Here is a 19,675-nt window from a genome sequence, read left to right on the forward strand (position 1 = left end):
CCAACAATCCCACTACTGGGTCTCTACCGAGAGGAAAAGAAGTCATTATCTGAAAAAGGTATTTGCACATGCATGTTTATAGCAGCACAATTTGCAATTGCACAAACACGGCAACAGCCCAAATGCCCATCAATCAATGACTGGGTAAAGAAATTGTGGTATATATATACATATATATATATACACGTATATATACACGTATATACGTATATATACGTGTATATATAAGTATATATGTATATATACATTTGGAAGAAAATGTATATATGTGTATATATACATATATGTGTATATAAATGTATATATGTGTATATATACATATATGTGTATATATATGTATATATATGTGTATATATGTATATATATGGGTATATATATGTGTATATATGTGTATATATATTTGGAAGATATATATGTGTGTATATATGTATATATATATTTGGAAGATATATATGTATATATATCTTCCAAATATATATATACATATATACACATATACATATATGTATATATACATATATGTATATATGTACGTATATATACATATACGTACATATATACGTATATACGTATATATATGTATATATACACGTATATACGTATATATGTATATATGTGTGTGTGTGTATATATATATATTTTCTAAGTAACTCAGGAATGGAAAACCAAACACCATATGTTCTCACTCATAAGTGGGAGCTAAGCTATGAAGATGCAAAGGCATAAGAATGATATAATGGAGACTAGAGCAGCAGATCCTGACAAGGAGGGTTCTACTACCACAGTGCTCGAGCTCTGCTAAGGGAAAAACTGCCTCCTCAAGTGGGTCCCTGAACTCCATGACTCCTGACTGGGAGAGAACTCCTAACAGGGATTGACAGACACCTCATGCAGGAGAGCTCTGGCTGGCATCAGGCCGGTGCCCTCTGGGACAAAGCTTCTAGAGGAAAGAGCAGGCAGCAATATTTGCTGTTGCACACACTCCGCTGGTGATAACCAGGCAAATAGGGTCTGGAGTGGAGCCCAAGCAAACTGCAGCAGACCTGGAGAAGAGGGGCATGACTGATAGAAGAAAAACTAACAAACAAAAAGCAATAACATCAACATCAACAAAAGAATGTCCACACAGAAACCCCATGCAAAGGTCTTCAGCCACAAAGATCTAAGGTAGATAAACCCACGAAGATGAGGAAAAACCAGCGCATAAATGCTGAAAATTCCCAAAACCAGAATATCTCTTTTCTTCCAAATGATCGCAACTCCTCTCCAGCAAGGGCACAAAACTAGAGAGAATGAGTTTGATGAACTGACAGAAGGAGGCTTCAGAAGGTGGGTAATAAGAAACTCCTCTGAGCTAAAGGAACATGTTCTAACCCAATGCAAGGAAGCTAAGAACCTTGAAAAAAGGTTAAAGAACTACTAACTAGAATAATCAGTTTAGAGAAGAACATAATATGCTTTTCATATATATATGAAAAAAGGTTATTTCATATATATATCTCATATATATTCATATATATCTCATATCATATAACTATCTCATATATATTCATATATACATGTATATATGTATATATGTATATGAATATATATAAATATATATACATATGTGTGTGTGTGTATGTGTGTGTGTATATATATATATATATATATATATATATATATATATATACACACACAGGTGCACCCAATACAGGAGCACCAGATTCATAAAACCAGTTCTTTAAGACCTACAAACAGACTTGGACTTTGACACAATAATAGTGGGAGACTTTAACACCCCACTTCCAATATTAGAAAGATCAACGAGACAGAAATTTAACAAGGATATTCAAGAGTTCAACTCAGCTCTGGACCAAGCAAACCTAATAGATATCTACAAAACTCTCCACAGCAAATCAACAGAATATACATTTTTCTTAGCACCACATAGCACTTATTCTAAGCTCGACCTCATAATTGGAAATAAACACTCCTCAGCAAATGCAAAAGAACAGAAATCATAACAAACAGTCTCTCAGGCCACTGTGCAATCAAATTAGAACCCCAGAATTAAGAAGCACACTCAAAACCACACAACTACATGGAAGCTGAACAACTTGCTTCTGAATGACTACTAAGTAAATAACAAAACTAAGGCAGAAATAATGAAGTTCATTGAAACCAATGAGAACAAAGAGACAATGTACCAGAATCTCTGGGACACAGCTAACACAGTGGTAAGAGGGAAATTTATAGCATTAAATGCCCACATCAGAAAGCAGGGAAGATCTAAAATTGACACCCTAACATCACAATTAAAAGAACTAGAGAAGGAGAGCATACAAATTTAGAAGCTAGCAAAAGTCAAGAAATAACTAAGATAAGAGCAAAACTGAAAGAGATAGAGACAGAAAAAAACCTTCAAAAAAACAATCAACCCAGCAGCTGGTTTTTTGAAAAGATTAACAAAATAGATAAACCACTAGCCAGACTAATAAGAAAGAAAAGAGAGAAGAATCAAATAGACACAATAAAAAATGATAAAGGGGATATCACCACTGATCCCACAGAAATACAAACTACCGTCAGAGAACACTATATCCACCTCTACACAAATAAGCTAGAAAACCTAAAATATTTGGGTAAATTCCTGGACACATACCCCCTCCCAAGACTAAACCAGGAAGAAGTTGAATTCCTGAATAGACCAATAACAAGTTCTGAAAATGAGGCCCTAATTAATAGCTTACCAACCCAAAAAAGCCCAGGACCCGATGGATTCACAGCCGAACTCTGCCAGAGGTACAAAGAGGATTTGGTACCATTCCTTCTGAAACTATTACAAACAATAGAAAAAAAGGGACTCCTCCCTAACTCAATTTTATGAGGCCAGCCTTATCCTGATTCCAAAACCTGGGAGAGACATGACAAAAAAGGAAATTTCAGGTCAATATCCCTGATGAACATCAATGCAAAAATCCTCAATAAAATACTGGCAAACTGAATCCAGCAGCACATCAAAGCTTATCCACCACGATCAAATCGGCTTCATCCCTGGGATGCCAGGCTGGTTCAACATACACAAATCAATAAACGTAATCCATCACATAAACAGAACCAGTGACAGAAACCACATTAGTATCTCAATAGATGCAGAAAAGGTCTTCAATAAAATTCAACATCCCTTCATGGTAAAAAAAAAAAACTCTCAATAAACTAGGTATTGATGGAAGACATCTCAAAATAATAAGAGCTATTTATGACAAACCCATAGCCAATATCATACTGAATGGGCAAAAGCTGGAAGCATCCCCTTTGAAAACCAGCACAAGACAAGGATGCCCTCTCTCACCACTCCTGTTCAACATAGTGTTGGAAGTTCTGGCCAGGGCAATCAGGCAAGAGAAAGAAATAAAGCGTATTCAAATAGGAAGAGAGGAAGTCAAATGGTCTTTGTTTGCAGATGACATGATTGTATATTTAGAAAACCCCATCATATCAGTCCAAAAACTCCTGAAGCTGATAAGCAACTTCAGCAGTCTCAGGATACAAAATCAATGTGCAAAAATCACAAGCATTCCTATACACCAATAATAGACAAACAGAGAGCCAAATCATGAGTGAACTCCCATTCACAATTGCTACAAAAATAATAAAATACCTAGGAATACAACTTACAAGGGACATGAAGGACCTCTTCAAGGAGAACTACAAACTGCTGCTCAAAGAAATCAGACAGGACACAAACAAATGGAAAAACATTCAATGCTCATGGATAAAAAGATTCAATACTGTGAAAATGGCCATACTGCCCTAAGTAATTTATAGATTCAATGCCATTCCTATCAAGCTACCATTGACTTTCTTTACAGAACTAGAAAAAACTACTTTAAAATTCATATGGAACCAAAAAAGAGCCCATATAGCCAAGACAATTCTAAGCAAAAAGAACAAAGCTGAAGGCATCATGCTACCTAACTTCAAAACTACACTACAAGGTAGTAAACAAACCAGCATGGTACTGGTGCCAAAACAGAAATATAGACCAATGGAACAGAACAGAGGGCTCAGAAAGAACACCACACATCTACAACCATCTGATCCTTGATAAACATGACAAAAACAAGCAATGGGGAAAGGATTCCCTGTTTAACAAATGATGCTGGGAAAACTGGCTAGCTATATGCAGAAAACTGAAACTGGAACCCTTCCTTACACTTTATACAAAAATTAACTCAAGATGGATTAAAGACTTAAATGTAAGACCTAAAATCATACAAACCCTAGAAGAAAACCTAGGCAATACCATTCAGGATATAGGCACGGGCAAAGACTTTATGACTAAAACACCAAAAGCAATGCAACAAAAGCCAAAATTGACAAATAGGATTTAATTAAACTACAGAGGTTCTGCTCTGCAAAAGAAGTGAACAGAGTGAACAGGCAACCTACAGAATGGGAGAAAATTTTTGCAATCTGTCCATCTGACAAAGGGCTAATATCCAGAATCTATAAGGAACTTAAACAAGTTTACAAGAAAAAAAACAACCCCATCAAAAAGTGGGCAAAGGATGTGAACAGACATTATGTTGGCCACATAAATGTCTTCAACAAACATTTGAAAAAAAGCTCATCATCACTGGTCATTAGAGAAATGCAAACCAAAACCACAATGAGATACATCTCACACCAGTTAGAATGGCGATCATTAAAAACTCTGGAAACAACAGATGCTGGCGAGGATGTGGAGATGTAAATTAGTTCAACCATTGTGGAAGACTGTGGTGATTCCTCAAGGGTTTAGAACTAGAAATACCATTTGACCCATCAATCCCATTACTGGGTAAATACCCAAAGATTATAAATCATTCTATTATAAAAACATACGCACACATATGTTTATTGCAGTACTATTTACAAAAGCAAAGACTTGGAACCAACCCAAATGCCCATCAATGATAGACTGGATAAAGGAAATGTGGCACATACACACCATGGAATACTATGCAGCCATAAAAAAGAACGAGTTCATGTTCTTTGCAGGGACATGGATGAAGCTGGAAACCATCATTCTCAGCAAATTAACACAAGAACAGAAAATCAAACCACATGTTCTCACTCATAAGTGGGAGGTGAACAATGAGAACAGATGAACGCGCAGAGGGGAACATCAGACACTTGGGCGTGTCTGGGAATGGGGGGCAAGGGGAGGGAGAGCATTAGGACAAATACCTAATGCATGTGGGGCTTAAAACCTAGATGACAGGTTGATAGGTCAGCCAATCACCATGGCACATGTATATCTATGTAACAAATCTGCATGTTCAGCACATATATCCCAGAACTTAAAGTAAAAATAAATAAATAAATAAATAATAAAAAGGATTTTGGGGACTTGGGAGAAAGGGTGGGAGGGGGGTAAGGGATAAAACCTACACATTGGATACAGTGTACACTGCTCAGGTGATGGGTGCACCAAAATCTGAGAAATCACTACTAAAGAACTTATTCATGTAACCAAATACCACCTGTTCCCCCAAAACCAGGTTGATAGGTGCAGCAAACCGCCCTGGCACATGTATACCCATGTAACAAACTTGCACGTTCTGTACATGTATACCAGAACTTAAAGTAAAAAATAAATAAATAAATAAATAAATAGAGTGGTTGAATGGATTAAGAAAAAACATGGTCCAAATATATGCTGCTTACAAGGGACTCACTTCTTTAGTTTTAGGACACACATAGGCTGAAAATAGAGATGGAAAAATATATTTCATGTAAATGGCAACCAAAAGTGAGCCAGAGCACCTATGCTTATATCTGACAAAACAGATTTAAGTCCAAAATTGTAAAAAGAGACAAAGAAGTCCATTATATAATGATAAAGGGGTTAATTCATCAAGAGGATATAACAAGAAAAAATATATATGAGCCCCTGTCAAAGCACCTAAACATATAAAGCAAATATTAAGAGATTGAAAGGGAGAAATAGTAATACATAATAGTAGGGATTTTAATACTCCACTTTCAAAAATGGACAGATAATTCAAACAGAAAATCAATAAGGAAATAGCGGACTTGAACAACACTATAGACTAAAGGAACCTAACAGACATATATGTAACATTCCATCTAAAGTAGTAGAATATAGCTTCTTTTAAAGGGCATCAAATATATATTCACTTTCAATGTTCTTTAGATGGCATGTCTTCATATCGTTTGCCCAGTAGATTCTGAAAACCAGAAGTCATTGATAAAAATCATGGAAAGATATCCCATGTTTACGGATTAAAATAATTAATATTGTTAAAATGTTCATTCTACCTCAAAAGACCTACAGATACTGTATTGCATGCTTAAAAGCAGCTACGAAGGTAGATACTATGTTAAATGTTCTTACCATCAAAAAATTAATAATAAAATGAGTGGGAAGAAACTTTGGGAGGTGATGCATATTCTTATGGCCTTGATGGTGGCGATGGGCTCATGGGTTTACAGTTTTTCTTAAACTCATCAGGTTGTGTATATTAAATATGTACAGCTTTTTACATGTCCAACAAACTCATTTAAGGGCTTTAATAAAATGATAAAGTCAGGTCAGATAGCAAGAATTTGACAATGTCATACTTGCAAATGTGATTCTTGTTCAGTGAACCTAACAATCCATTCCCCTCATGTAGGTATCCTTCCAAGTTATAGAGGTTTCAGATTGTCTGTATTTAATGGTACTGGTCAATGATTAATTATAACGTACTTCCCTTGCTTCTTTTGCTCTTAGTTAAGTCTCATCAAACACATTATACAATTATATAATAAATTTCCTATGAAGAGTGTATATTCTGACCAATTTTCAAAAACATTCTGGCCTACTTGGTAGTTATATTGCTAATTGCAAAACAATAATTTGAAGCTTTGTTTATATGTCATTCTATTATAAATTTAGTAACAGATAAATCCTGCTGAATCAGATAATTTCTGGTTGCCCTTGGCAAAACTGGGTTTCTATAACTGAAAAATCTGTAACTGAAGCCAAACAACTTTAAATAAAACTATAAAATCCTAGCTGTTTTGATTGCCAAGATATCCCCTTTATGGTTTTAACTATCGTCCAGAAACTAAAACACGGAGTAAAATTAGAGAATATATTTTATTTAGCTACATAACATAGTCAATTGTACTGATAAAAAAAATTTTTTAAAGTCAATGGAATCTATTTAGTATGAAATATACATTCACTTTCAGTGTTCTTTAGATGGCATGTATTCATATCGTTTGCCCAGTAGATTATTAGTTCCTTGAGGATAAAATATGTAACACATACCTTTTTCTTATTTTTCACAGAATCAGTCATTGTGTCTAGTACACAACAAGAAAAAGCCCTAGAAAAATCATCTCTTTGTCACTTATCACTTATTTCTTTAGTTCCTTTCTCTACTCGTATTCCCACTGTAAGCCAGTATTTTGATACGATTTACCAGCTTCTGGACTAAAGCCCCGTTCCTCACTTCTTCATTCTCCCATTCAGCTGTACTGTATCAAACCTAGACTTGACTTCCCTTTGTTCTCTTTTGTTTCTATACCTATAAACCATGCTCATCATTCCTACTTGCTTTCAACTGGCTGTAATTTTGGCAAGAATTTGATACTCTATTTTGCACTTTTGGGGACATTTGTGGTTACTTAAACATAGTGAAAATATAAAACTAACTTTTGCTAATTCTGCTGCTGATGTTCCTTTCACAGATCCCAGGTAGCTGGAAGAAATAAATAAATTACGTTTGCAGATTTAAGTAATCCAATCAAACTAGTCTATAGGCATCAATACCAAAGTAAAAATATAAATAACAAATTATTTAATCCGAGTTTCTTCTACAAAAACTGACTTTTAAAAATGTAATTATATATACAATATTGTGTTATGTGCCAAAATTGTTGAACATAATCAGAAGATATGTGTAGCAAAGTTTAATAAACAAGAAAAAATTATGTAAAATAAAGGGTATTATCTCAAATTTGAAATTGTAACTGAATACTTTTATCTTCCCCATTTCATCATAAAGTTTATCAAACCATGTAACAATTAAAACATATTTTAGGTTAAATAATAGAATTCTTAGGGGCTATTATGACATTTAAAAATAAAAATAAAATGTCCACCTCAGTAGGCATTACTGGAAATAATCAAAAATGTTTTAAGAATTTCCTTGGATTTGTCTTTATAGAAAATTTGTAAACCACAAAAACATATCTGTCCAGATTCCTCTAAAATCTCCCAAGATTTTATCAATTGCAAAGGCCTCAAGCACTACTGATATGCTGATACTAAATTTATATCTCTAATTCATACATTTCTTCTGAGAATTTCCAGTGGGAATATCCACCTACATATCTTCCAAGTCCCTCAAAAATGTTCTAACACTCTTAGCATCTTTCTTTTAAATGGTACTGCTAGCTACAAGGCTGTACCCATAAGAAATTTGGGAAAAATTCTTACCCTTTCTTTCTCACCTCTTTTTTCACTTCTCTTGGTACTATCAAAGCTGCTGTGTAAATATAACTCCAATCCATCCACTTATCTCTATCTTAACTATTTTAGCCCTAGTCAAACCACTATCATGTCTTACCTGACCTCCTTCAGGGTCTTCTTAACTTCTGTCTCTGCATCCAAGCTTCGCTCTCAAAAGCTATTCTTCATTCAGTTAGTCCACATGATATTTTAATAATCAAATTTTATCATGGTAATTATCTGCATAAAACCCTTCAAAGAATACCCTTGCCGATTAAAATAAAGTCTAAAACTCTTGCCATAGCTCCCCTGTCTGAGTACCAGCCCTCAGCTTCATCAACTATCACTCAACCTTCCTCATTAAGTTATAGCTACTCCAGTGTTTTCTCTACCCTTGGAGGCCACCAAGTCCTTTCTTACTTCAGGAGAATTGGGTTTCTCCTTTTGAAATACTGTTTATTGAAAAACTGCTTTTAACACCTCAGATTTCAGTAAAGCCAATTCTAAAGACTTACATTAAGTGAGTTATCCTATTAAATAATCTGATACTAATTTGTATCTTTATTTCAAAACATTTATTGGAGTTTACAAACCTGTAGATGTTTGTAGAAGAAAAAATAGAAGAAATTAGAAGACTTTACAGAAGGTTCTAAGTACTCTTCCTGACTTTGAACTACTCCAAGACTTTAAGTTCTTTCAGATTATTATTCACTTGTTGTAAGAACTCTGTCAGCCAGTAAGAGACAGATCACTTAGAAATTAAAGAACTTTGTATCTTCCTCAAATTCCAAACATAAAAAAATTATAGGAATTGGATTTTAAGAATAAGAACAAAGATTTATCATATTTTCTATGCCTCTTCCACCTCTCTGAGTTTCTAATAAATTAACCAGTTAAAACATAAACATGTACAGATCACCTAAAATTGCTGAAAACTGTGCTAATTGTTAGGAATACATAAGTTTAAAATAATTCCCATCCCTCTGGTATTAGCATATTTGAGAGAAGGCGGGAAATTAAATAACTAAAATGTTATTAACACATGAAGAATGAGGACAGAGTGCCATCGTAGCATATGAATAGGATATGTTTATATTTGGGGAAGGCTTCCCTGAGGAAATGCTCTTTAAGATGATGTTAATGGATAACCAAATTTAGCTAAGAGAAACGAAGGAGGAAGAGTTTTTTTCTACCTAGAGGAACACAATGTCTCAATGTTCTGAGGTGGGTTGGAAAATATCACGTACATGAAAGAACGCAGCAGAGATCAAGCAGAAAAGAGGAGAGAGTAGCAACATCTCGTAGATAATAAGAAATTTCCTATATTACTTTAAAGTCAACTAAACGTGCTGCAAAAAACATCACTTCAGCTGCAGTGTGGAAAATGGATTTGAAGGTGTTTGAAATGACTGCAGAGAGGCCACTGGGGAGAGGTCGTTGCTTTCCGTAGTGACTTCTTAGAGGTGGTAAGTGATTGTTGCTTGGTTTATATTGATAGTAATGAAAATGGTGAAAAGAAGCCACATTCTTCAGCCGGGTGCGGTGGCTCATGGCTGTAATCCCTGCACTTTGGGAGGCTGAGGTGGGCAGATCACAAGATCAGGAGATCAAGACCAGCCTGGCCAATATGGTGAAACACCACCTCTATTAAAAATACTTGAGCTGGGCGTGGTCGCGGGTGCCTGCAGTTCCAGATACTCGGGAGGCTGAGGCAGAAGAATAGCTCGAACCCAGGAGGTGGAGGTTGCAGTGAGCTGAGATCATGCCACTACACTCCAGCCTGGGCAACAGCCTGGGTGACAGAATGAGACTCCATCCAAAAAAAAAAGATGAAGAAGGCACATTTTAAAATATTTAAATAGTATAATCATTTCCATCTGGTGATGTAATGAATATAGTGTGCTAACAGAGAAATGAAGGACTTAAAAGTGATCCCCTAGTTGAACAACGAGAACGCATAGGCACAGGGCAGGGAACATCACACACCAGGGCCCGTTGGGGGGTGGGGGGCTGGGGGAGGGAAAACATTAGGAGAAATACCTATGCATATGACGAGTTGATGGGTGCAGCAAACCAACATGGCACATGTATAGCTATGTAACAAACCTGCATGTTGTGCACTTGTACCCTAGAACTTAAAGTATAAAAAAAAAAGTGATCCCTTATTTCTGACTTGAATAATGAAGTGGGTAATAATGCTATTTACTGAGCTTAGGAAGATTAGATGATGAGTAAACAGGGATAATAAGCTTACTTTTGGAAACATTAAGGTTCAGGTACATTTTGGACCCTTCGTAGCACACGGATATATGTATCTAGAGCTCTTAGGAGGTGTCTGGTGTGGAATTTTAGTTGAAGCTAGGAAAGTAAACTGCCAAAGGAAAGAGGGCAGCATGAGATTAGGGACTTAGTCCTGATGAAATCTAAGTTTTGGTAGCTGGAAAGAATTAGTAAAGTGGGAAAACTAGACTAAGAATGAGTGACCTCAGAGAAAGAAGGGAAAAATTTGATATTGTGTCAAGAAGTTATTTGAAAAAGGTTTTTAGAAAAAAGATTTGATCGGCCTATGGAATACTGCTGAGTGATCAGAAATATTAAAACTCAAAATGTGCTTTAGATTTGTTAGGAAGAGCAGTTTTAGGAAGAGTGTTTAGGAAAACTCCAGAATGGAGCAATTTCAGGGTAACAAAAATGTGTTATAACCAGAGAAAATTCTTCTCCAGAGAATGATTGACCTTTTTCTTTCCATACATACTGTTTCTAAACAAATTGTTCCTTTCTTCTACATGATGTCTTGGGTTCTTACCATAACAAGTTAATGTGACATCCTCATTGTGACTGCAGTCATGATTTCCCCATCCACGATGTCTGCAATTCCAGAGTGCCAACTCATTCCCCTGGCATAAAATGTCATCCAGCCAAATGGGGCGCAATACAGCAGGGCTATTAACAACTCCAGAAGAAATAAAAGAAGATGGACATCCTAGTTGCCTGCACACCACGGCAGCAGTATTCAAGTTCCACCCATCATCACATATAGTCCCCCACCTTTCTTGGAATTTCACCTCCACTCTCCCTGAACAGGAGTTGTTTCCATCCACTAGCCTCAAACCCAGATTGGCTTCACCTACGAGAAAGACAAGCAGACATATGAAAAACTGATTCAACTTTGAGCCTGAAATAAAATCAAAAGGATACATAGAAGATAGCCCTGTTATGAATGAAGTTACCAAAAATAAAAAAAAAAATAACTGAAAATACTTATAGGAGGAGTATGTGAGGCTTTTTTCTAAACACAAATACACAAACAAAAAAAAAATCCTAGGTGAAAAAATCAATCATTAGCATGATATTCTTTATCATTTTGCTTTAATTTTATACCTCATTTTTCAGAAAATATTTGTTCTGTTAGTGTACCTGGTACATGAAAAAAGGCACTTAAATCAAAGCTATCTTTGATTTAACTCAAACTTCTTCATTTCTTTCTAAACTCAATTATAGTTATGATAAAGATATTACATTGGTAACTGTAATGCATTCTCTCTCTGTCTCTCTCTTTCTCTCTCCATTTCTTTCTAAACTCAGTTATAGTTATAAAAAGAAAAGCAATTAGACATTACTTTGGAAATAAGGGAAGGGTAGAATATATAACATATTTCCTACACCTCCCAGAGGGACACTATTAAAGTCATAATAGAAACCCCTACCTTCCAGCAGATGATTCCTGAGGGTAGGTCTTACCTTGCCTTCCTACTCTAGTTAGACTCTTACCATAACAGTTCACACCAACATCTTCTCCATGATAACAGTTATGGCTTCCCCATTCCCGGTGTTGACATTCCCAGAGAGCTGACTCATTTCCATAACAGGAAACATCATCAAGCCAAATTTTTCCATGTCTAGTCACGGCTTGTCCAAAACGAAACATGACGAAAGAAAATGGACATCCAAGCTGTTTGCACACGACAGTTGAGGCAGTAGTGTTCCACCCATCATCACACACAGTTCCCCACTGTCCCTGGAATTTCACCTCCACTGTCCCAGAGCAGGGACCGTCTCCATTGACCAGCCTCAACTCCAAATCTGTTCCATCTGCAAGAAAGACAGAAACATACATTAGAGATGGCAAAGATTAGAAGGCAGAAATAATATAAGTAGGTGAGATGGATGATGATCATTTAGCTTAAATGTTGTTATTAGAACTTATAGTAGAGAGAAAATAAAAATGAGAAAATTTGAAGTGAGAAGCTTTAATTTTTCATGATAGGGAACTAGAGACCACATTGCAGCATAGTTCTGCTTTGCATTGTAATGTGAAAATTAAAAGAAGGGAAAGAATTTTTCCTTTCTATGCAATTCCCACCAATATAAACCACAGAAAAGGTAAGGTTTGCTGTTGTGCAGGCAGAATGAAAGAAAGTCCCTTGGCTAGTCAGTTTCAAAATAATCTGTATCTGAGGAGTCCACCTCACATTTTTGAAGGAGATGTTTTATATACTTAATAATTGAAAACATCTTGTAAGGTTGACATAATAATTTTCTACTCAATAAAATCTACAGCATTAAATACTTTTGAGTATTTATATCCTCAGATGTTTTAAATACATTCTACAATAGGCCTTGCAGGAGGAGAAGACCTAGTCGTCCATGATTGTAATATGCTATTCCACCTTCTCTAATCAACAGCTATGTGGATCACAGGTAGACAACCACTTCAGAAAAGGTCAGTCCTTCAGATGACCATTGACTACTCATATTCCCATCTTAAAAATCTGAAATAAGTAAAATGGATTTTAAAAAATCCTAGGTGAAAAAATCAACTTAAAACAAGTGAAGTTAATATTAACCCAAATCTACTTGTAAGCCAAAATTTTGAGGAACAGACAATAAAAATTTAAATGGGAAACCAATGTGAAGGGAGAAAATTTTAAAGCAACCATGACTTTTCAACGTGAAACTTTATGGTGAATTCTGTGCATATGATGATGATGAGAGGGTGTGTTAGTAAGAAGAGCAAGTGAGCCAAAGGGACAAAGAGAAGCAATAAGGAGGAAGAAAAAGATGAAAAAAGAGAAAGAAAAAGAAGGAGAGAGGAAGAGACAGAAAGAGAGAGAGAGAGACAGAGACAGAGAGAGAAACAGGGAGAGAGAGTACAATAGAAAAGGCTTCCCAGTTCTGAGTTTCAGTACACAATGGCTCAGTGAGAATACACTTTTCACAAAAGATAACAATATTCTTTCTGAAAGTGGATTGTGAGTTAACCACAAGTCTTCATTCAGTGTGGTCTTGCCCATACTATACTCATAACTAGAAATTTTGGTTTCCTTATATTTCTCTTTCTCAGTTCCTAGTGCTGCTACTGTTTCCTATTTCTTTCTATATGAACATTTTTCTTTTTAGTTGAAATGTGTGTGAGGGGCATTCTAATGCCTGTGCTCATATCATATAACTCTTAAGTCTAATGAAAGCTCTTAAAAATGTAGTTGATACACACACACACACACACACACACACACAGATATATTCTAATATACTGATTAAGGTGTTTTTTTCAACGTGTACATTAGAATTTCTACTAATTTTTAGACATACCAAATTTCTACCAAGGTGTGATAAAAATTATTAAAGAAAACTTGATAAATTAAGAACTTCTATTCTTCAAAATACACTCTATAAAAAGTGAAAAGTCACAAATGTGAAGAATATATTAGCAACATATATTATGACTATGGACTAGTATCTAGATTATATTTTTTAAATATATATATTTAGAAAAATAAGCAAAATGGGCAAATGAGTTGAACAGATATTTCACAGAAGAAAACAAAAGGCATGACCATTAAATACATGGAGAAATGCCTAAACTTATTAGTCTTTAGGAAACTGAAAATTAAGATAAAAAGATATAGGTTTATACTCTCTTGATTGGCAAAAATTTAGAACTCTAAATATTTAAAATATGAGTGAGGATATGAGTCATATCCTCATACATATATTTGAAAATATATATACATTGCTAGCAGAATTCATCCTATCTGGTAAAGTTGAAAACATGCACATCCCAGAACCTGCTAATTCTACTCCTACCTATAGACCGTAGTAAACTCCCATGAATCTGCACCAGAGACATATTTATAGCAGAACATTTGACAATAGTAATGAAAAATCCAAATAACTATTGACAGGATAATAGACAAATTCACTGGGAATATTTATTTATACAAGATAATATATTTTACTTAACGAAAACTTAAATAATTATAGCCATTGCAACAGCAGAGATGAAGCTTAGAAATATAATATTGAAAGATAAAAGCAAGTCCCAGAACACTAAATGCAGTTTGATATGTTATAAAGCTTAAAATAAGCAAAACTAAACAATACATTATTTCTGCATCTATATCTATCATATTATTAGAAAGTATTGTATTATTAAAAAGTAAGGTAGTGAGAAATGCACAATTCAGGATAGACATTATCTCTGGTGGGGTTGGAAGGTAGGTGGAAGAGAAGAGGAAAACATACGTAGAAAAAAATGGTTGATAAAAATCCAGTTTCCTGGTTGAGGGATGGATTTATGTGTGCCATTACATTATGCTTAATGATTTGTATATATGTTATAAAATGGCCATTTTTGTCTAATCAAATATAACATTAAACAGCCAGAAATTTAAAGCATTTTAAAAAGCAAATACATTAATCAAAAATATTTGTAACTGGACAAGAACCAATACTATTTTGGAGTATACAAAGATATAGTAATATTATCTATGATTAAACAGAAATAAGAAAGTTGCACAAATAAAGTAAGCATTCAATTAAAATAATCATTTCAATACCATGATTAAATCTCAACAGCATTTAAAATGTTAATTTAGCCCAGATGCCATGGCTCATGTCTGTAATTTCAGCACTTTGAAAGGCAGAGGTGGGAGGACTGCTTGAGGCCAGGAGTGCCAGATCGGCCTGGACAACATAGTGAGACCCTACCTGTAAAAAAATTTTTTTAATTAGCTGGGTATAGTGGCACACGTCTGTAGCTGCACTCCAGCCTGGCTGACAGAGTGAAACTCCGTCTCTTTAAAAAAAAGAATCCACTTTAATAACAATAAAATTTTATTTAAACTACAAATTTGGCACTAATGAAAAATATAGAAAATAATGAAAAACCTTAAAAATGACAATTTCTGTGTCAGATCTATGAAATGTAATATATTTGAAAAATTATTGAAATACAAAGCAATTAAATAACTTCAATAATCACTCATAAGGTCTTATTAAAATCTATTTGGGGATATCCAAATGACAGAAAACTACACAGCCAATAAAACAAGGTATCATAAGTGATATGTGATAAAATAAAAATGTTAAAGAACTATATAGGTAATAACCAATATATAAAATATAATGAAATAATTTTCTTGAAACATTATTATAAAAAATGCCACAAATTGGTATTTTAAACAATAGTGTTTTTCTCTGGATGTTAATATATTAACAAATATATATTTTTATTTATTTTATTTATTACTATTTTTATTATACTTTTATTTTTATTAAGTATTTAATAGTATTACTTTTATTTTTAATAGTATTACTTTTTTATTTTAATAGTATTTAAAAGTATTTACTTTTAAATACTAAATAGTATTTAAATAAATATTAAATAGTATTTAAATAGTATTTAAAAGTATTACTTTTTATTTTTATTTTAATAGTATTACTTTTATTTTATTAATGAATATTACTTTTATTTTTTTATTAATATACTTTTATATTTATTAAGTTCTAGGGTACATGTGCACAATGTGCAAGTTTGTTACATATGTATACATGTGCCGTGTTGGTGTGTTGCACCCATTAACTTATCATTTACATTAGGTATTTCTCCTAATGCTATCCCTCCCCGCTCCCCCCACCCCATGACAGGCCCTGATGTGTGATGTTCCCCACCTTGTGTCCAAGTGATCTCATTGTTCAATTCCCACCTATGAGTGAGAACACGTGGTGTTTGGTTTTCTGGCTTGTGATAGTCTGCTCAGAATGATGGTTTCCAGCTTCATCCATGTCCCTACAAAGGGCATGAACTCATCCTTTTTTTTTTTTTTTTTTTTGACACTGTATATTTATTTGAAAACCGGAAAATACAGGTTTGTGGCTTCAGGGAATCACCCTTGTATACTGTGGTACATGATCACTGATCATTAAATCCTCTTCACACAAAAGAATTTTGCTTCCTCAGTCAACCATATCATAATTCACAAAATATCAAATTCAAAACCCAACACCAGTTTTCCAACCCTCTTTTAGGAATTTTATTATTAAAAAAAAAAAAAAGAAAATTCTAAGAAAGTTTTCCACCCATAGTCTTAACCAACCATGACTAGTTTACTTCTCCATGTTCCCCCTTCTGGTCCTTGTACTTTTACATGCATAATCTTTTTTAAAATTCATTTTTGCTTACATTACGCACATATTTTTACATGACTGTGTTCACATTTATGTAGGGTTTTTCTTCTCCACTGCATTTTCTAAGTTGTTCTATTTTGCTGTAGCACTAACGAAGATAATACTGCCATAAATAACTATGTATGCACAGCTTTTCCTTCTTTAAAATGATTTCCTTAAAATAAATTCCCAAAACTGGAAATAACGGATGAAAAAAATGATGTTTTTTATAGCCCTTGATAAATATTGCATATATAAATACTCATAATTTGGAAAATATATCCATTTTGCAAAGCCATATAAAAATAATTTTTATAATGGGACAAATTCTCTATTAAATACATTTTTATAAGCATTAAAATACTGGTTAATGTAGTTTGTGTCCTATTATTTAATAGTGGTATACTCAAGACAACAGGGGAAATGACCAAGCAGGATGTGAAAAGCTAATAAAATAAGCTGAAGCTATAAACCTGAGTATACAATGCTCCACATATCATCTGAGTACCTCTAAAAACCATCCTGATTTTTGCTCACAAATTAGCCTCTAATTTTCTAGTCAAAATCATTCTAAGAGAAACAAACCAGAGACTAAGAGATAAGCTGCAGTGTCCAAAAGCTGGAGGATCTTCATTTATGACCGCCCATGGTCATAAACACTTTCTTATAGCTTGACTGTTTCCTTTTCCTTGCTTGTGAAATGTCTTGGCCACTCAAGACGGGTTTTCTGCTGCCTCCCGTGGCCCTTACCTCCTCGGCTGAGTCCATGGACCAGAGGCCTCTCTCTTCCCCGCTCAACCTCCAGCCCTTTGGCGTTTGGACAGATATAGGCATCAGCTTCTCTAACTCTGCAGCACTTTTGCCTCTGTCTTGATTCCTCTGCTTTTTAGGCACAGTTTTCTTCTCTAAGAAAGCGTTCTTGTTCTCTAGCTTCCTGCTCTCTCTAGTGTCCTCAACCTTTCTCGGGGTCTTCTTTTTCCTCCTGCCTCTGACATCGGTATCCTCCTCAGCACTCATGGCACTGTCTAGGGGCTTCTCAAAGCCATGCTCCAGCCCCGTGTCCTGCCCTGCTCTCTCTCTTGCACTTTTAGTGTTTTGTTTCTCTTCTCTGCTGTCGGAATGTAGCCCTTCACTGTCATCCTCCGGAAAGGGGGAATCATTAAGTACACTTGATTCAGATTCCACCTGGGAGTCGACAAATTTTTTTTGTTTTTCTATTTTCTTTGGGATCTTCTCTTGTTTTCGTCTTTAAATCTCTTATTTCACCCTTTTTAACTTTAATTCTTTTGTTTCTTTTACTTCATCTTTTTTGGGCTTTTTGGGCTCCTTTAGTTCTTCTTTGGCTTCAGAAATTCTTTTCTTTGTCCTTAAATCAAAAACTAAACTTTCCAAGGAGCTCTCCAGGTCTGGTTTGGACTTGCCTTTTAGCTTCCCGGCCTTTGCTTTTTTCTTTTTCAGATCATCTGGGCTTTTCTCCTCTCTCTGCCTTAATTTTTTCTTTTTCTTCTTTGGGGAAGTATCTTCTTTTGTCTTACTTTGCTGACCGCTATCAGAGTTCGCCTCAAATATGTCGTTATTTAAGGATAGTCTCTGAATATCCTTCCTGACTGCTTTGGCTTTGTTCTCTGCAATTTTCTTCCTAAATTCAAGAAGCACTTCTTTACAGTCCTCCAGGTGAGTCTCGGGCTCCCAGGTAGCGTCATCGGATGTATAGCCTTTCCAGCGAACTTTGTAAAGAATTTTACCCCCCTCGGTCTTTATGTCCAGGATCTTCTCCACCTCGAACACATCCTCTCCGTCCTCCTCACTGTCGCCAAAGGCCTCCGCTCCTCTCGCGGCTGCGTCATTATCCCCGCCCACTACTCCAACTCCTTCGACTTCGGCCAACTCCTCAGTGCTGTCGGCAGCTGACAGAGGGGCTGCGGTCACACTCGCTCCCTCCGCAACCTGCTGCATCCTAGCAGTTCCGCAAACCGCCGAGGAAAACCCGCTGCGACACACACCCCAGCAGCTCCTTGGGTTCCGCGGTCCGCCCTACTCCACAACAGCGGCGTAACGGAAGCCGACCAATGGCGGGCTTGGACCCGCCGCGCCAGCGTGGCCACGTCCCGCTCAGGCTCCGCCGCCTGCTCTTGGCTCCGGGTAGCCGACCGGGGCGGACACTTAACACCCACGTCGGCCGCGGCCGGCCCTCCGCGCAGGCAGCCCTGGAGGCGGCCCCGCGAAGCTCAGGAGCGCCCCTGCGACCGGGAGGGCGGACTGCGCAGTGCCGCGCCCGGGCAGGGACCTGGAGCCGCCGCCGCCCATCGGCCCTGCCGCCATCCCCCCACCCCCGCACGGGAAGCGGAAGTGGGCGCGGGACCGCGGCGCGCCCAGCCCGGCCAGCTCCCGCGCCCAGCCCAGCCCGGCCAGCTCCCGCGCCCAGCCCAGCCCGGCCAGCTCCCGCGCCCAGCCCAGCCCGGCCAGCTCCCGCGCCCAGCCCAGCCCCGCCAGCTCCCGCGCCCAGCCCAGCCCCTGAACTCAACCTTTTTTATGGCTGCATAGTATTCCATGGTGTGTAACACATATATATTTTTAATTGTATTTAATTCTTTGATGTCTGTATCTTGTAAGTTTTTATTAACCGATTTTTCTATTTGCAAAAATACAATATCCATATTTTTTCAATGAGACATTTTACGTTTGGAAACTATCTTTATCTTTTTTCTTTTTTTTTTTGAGATGGAGTCTTGCTCT

The 19,675-nt window shown here is 36.2% G+C and overlaps 2 protein-coding genes across 2 annotated transcripts in view; both read right to left on the reverse strand.

Annotated features, from left to right (window-relative positions):
* The window catches only part of CD163L1 (CD163 molecule like 1), an 83,712-nt gene extending 66,050 nt beyond the window's left edge, over nt 1-17,662 (reverse strand). The window contains exons 1-3 of the mRNA XM_055095339.2: nt 17,525-17,662; nt 12,263-12,583; nt 11,298-11,618 (exon numbers count right to left, since the gene is read on the reverse strand). Of these exons, the coding sequence (XP_054951314.1) occupies nt 11,298-11,618; nt 12,263-12,583; nt 17,525-17,573 (691 nt within the window). The 5' untranslated portion in view covers nt 17,574-17,662. The remainder of the gene's footprint in view (nt 1-11,297; nt 11,619-12,262; nt 12,584-17,524) is intronic.
* Nucleotides 17,663-18,192: 530 nt separating this feature from the next.
* LOC103785016 (M-phase phosphoprotein 8-like) lies at nt 18,193-18,895 on the reverse strand. Its single transcript, XM_034935289.2, has one exon. The coding sequence runs from the start codon at nt 18,893-18,895 to the stop codon at nt 18,197-18,199; it is 699 nt and encodes a 232-aa protein (XP_034791180.1). The 3' UTR covers nt 18,193-18,196.
* Between the last annotated feature and the right edge of the window lie 780 nt (nt 18,896-19,675).

The sequence above is a fragment of the Pan paniscus genome, chromosome 10 (assembly GCF_029289425.2).
Source record: "Pan paniscus chromosome 10, NHGRI_mPanPan1-v2.0_pri, whole genome shotgun sequence".
Classification (NCBI taxonomy): domain Eukaryota; kingdom Metazoa; phylum Chordata; class Mammalia; order Primates; family Hominidae; genus Pan; species Pan paniscus.

Bases quoted from the DNA above. Each gene is read 5' to 3' on its own strand.
- LOC103785016 (XM_034935289.2), bottom strand. From the start codon at position 18,895: ATGCAGCAGGTTGCGGAGGGAGCGAGTGTGACCGCAGCCCCTCTGTCA.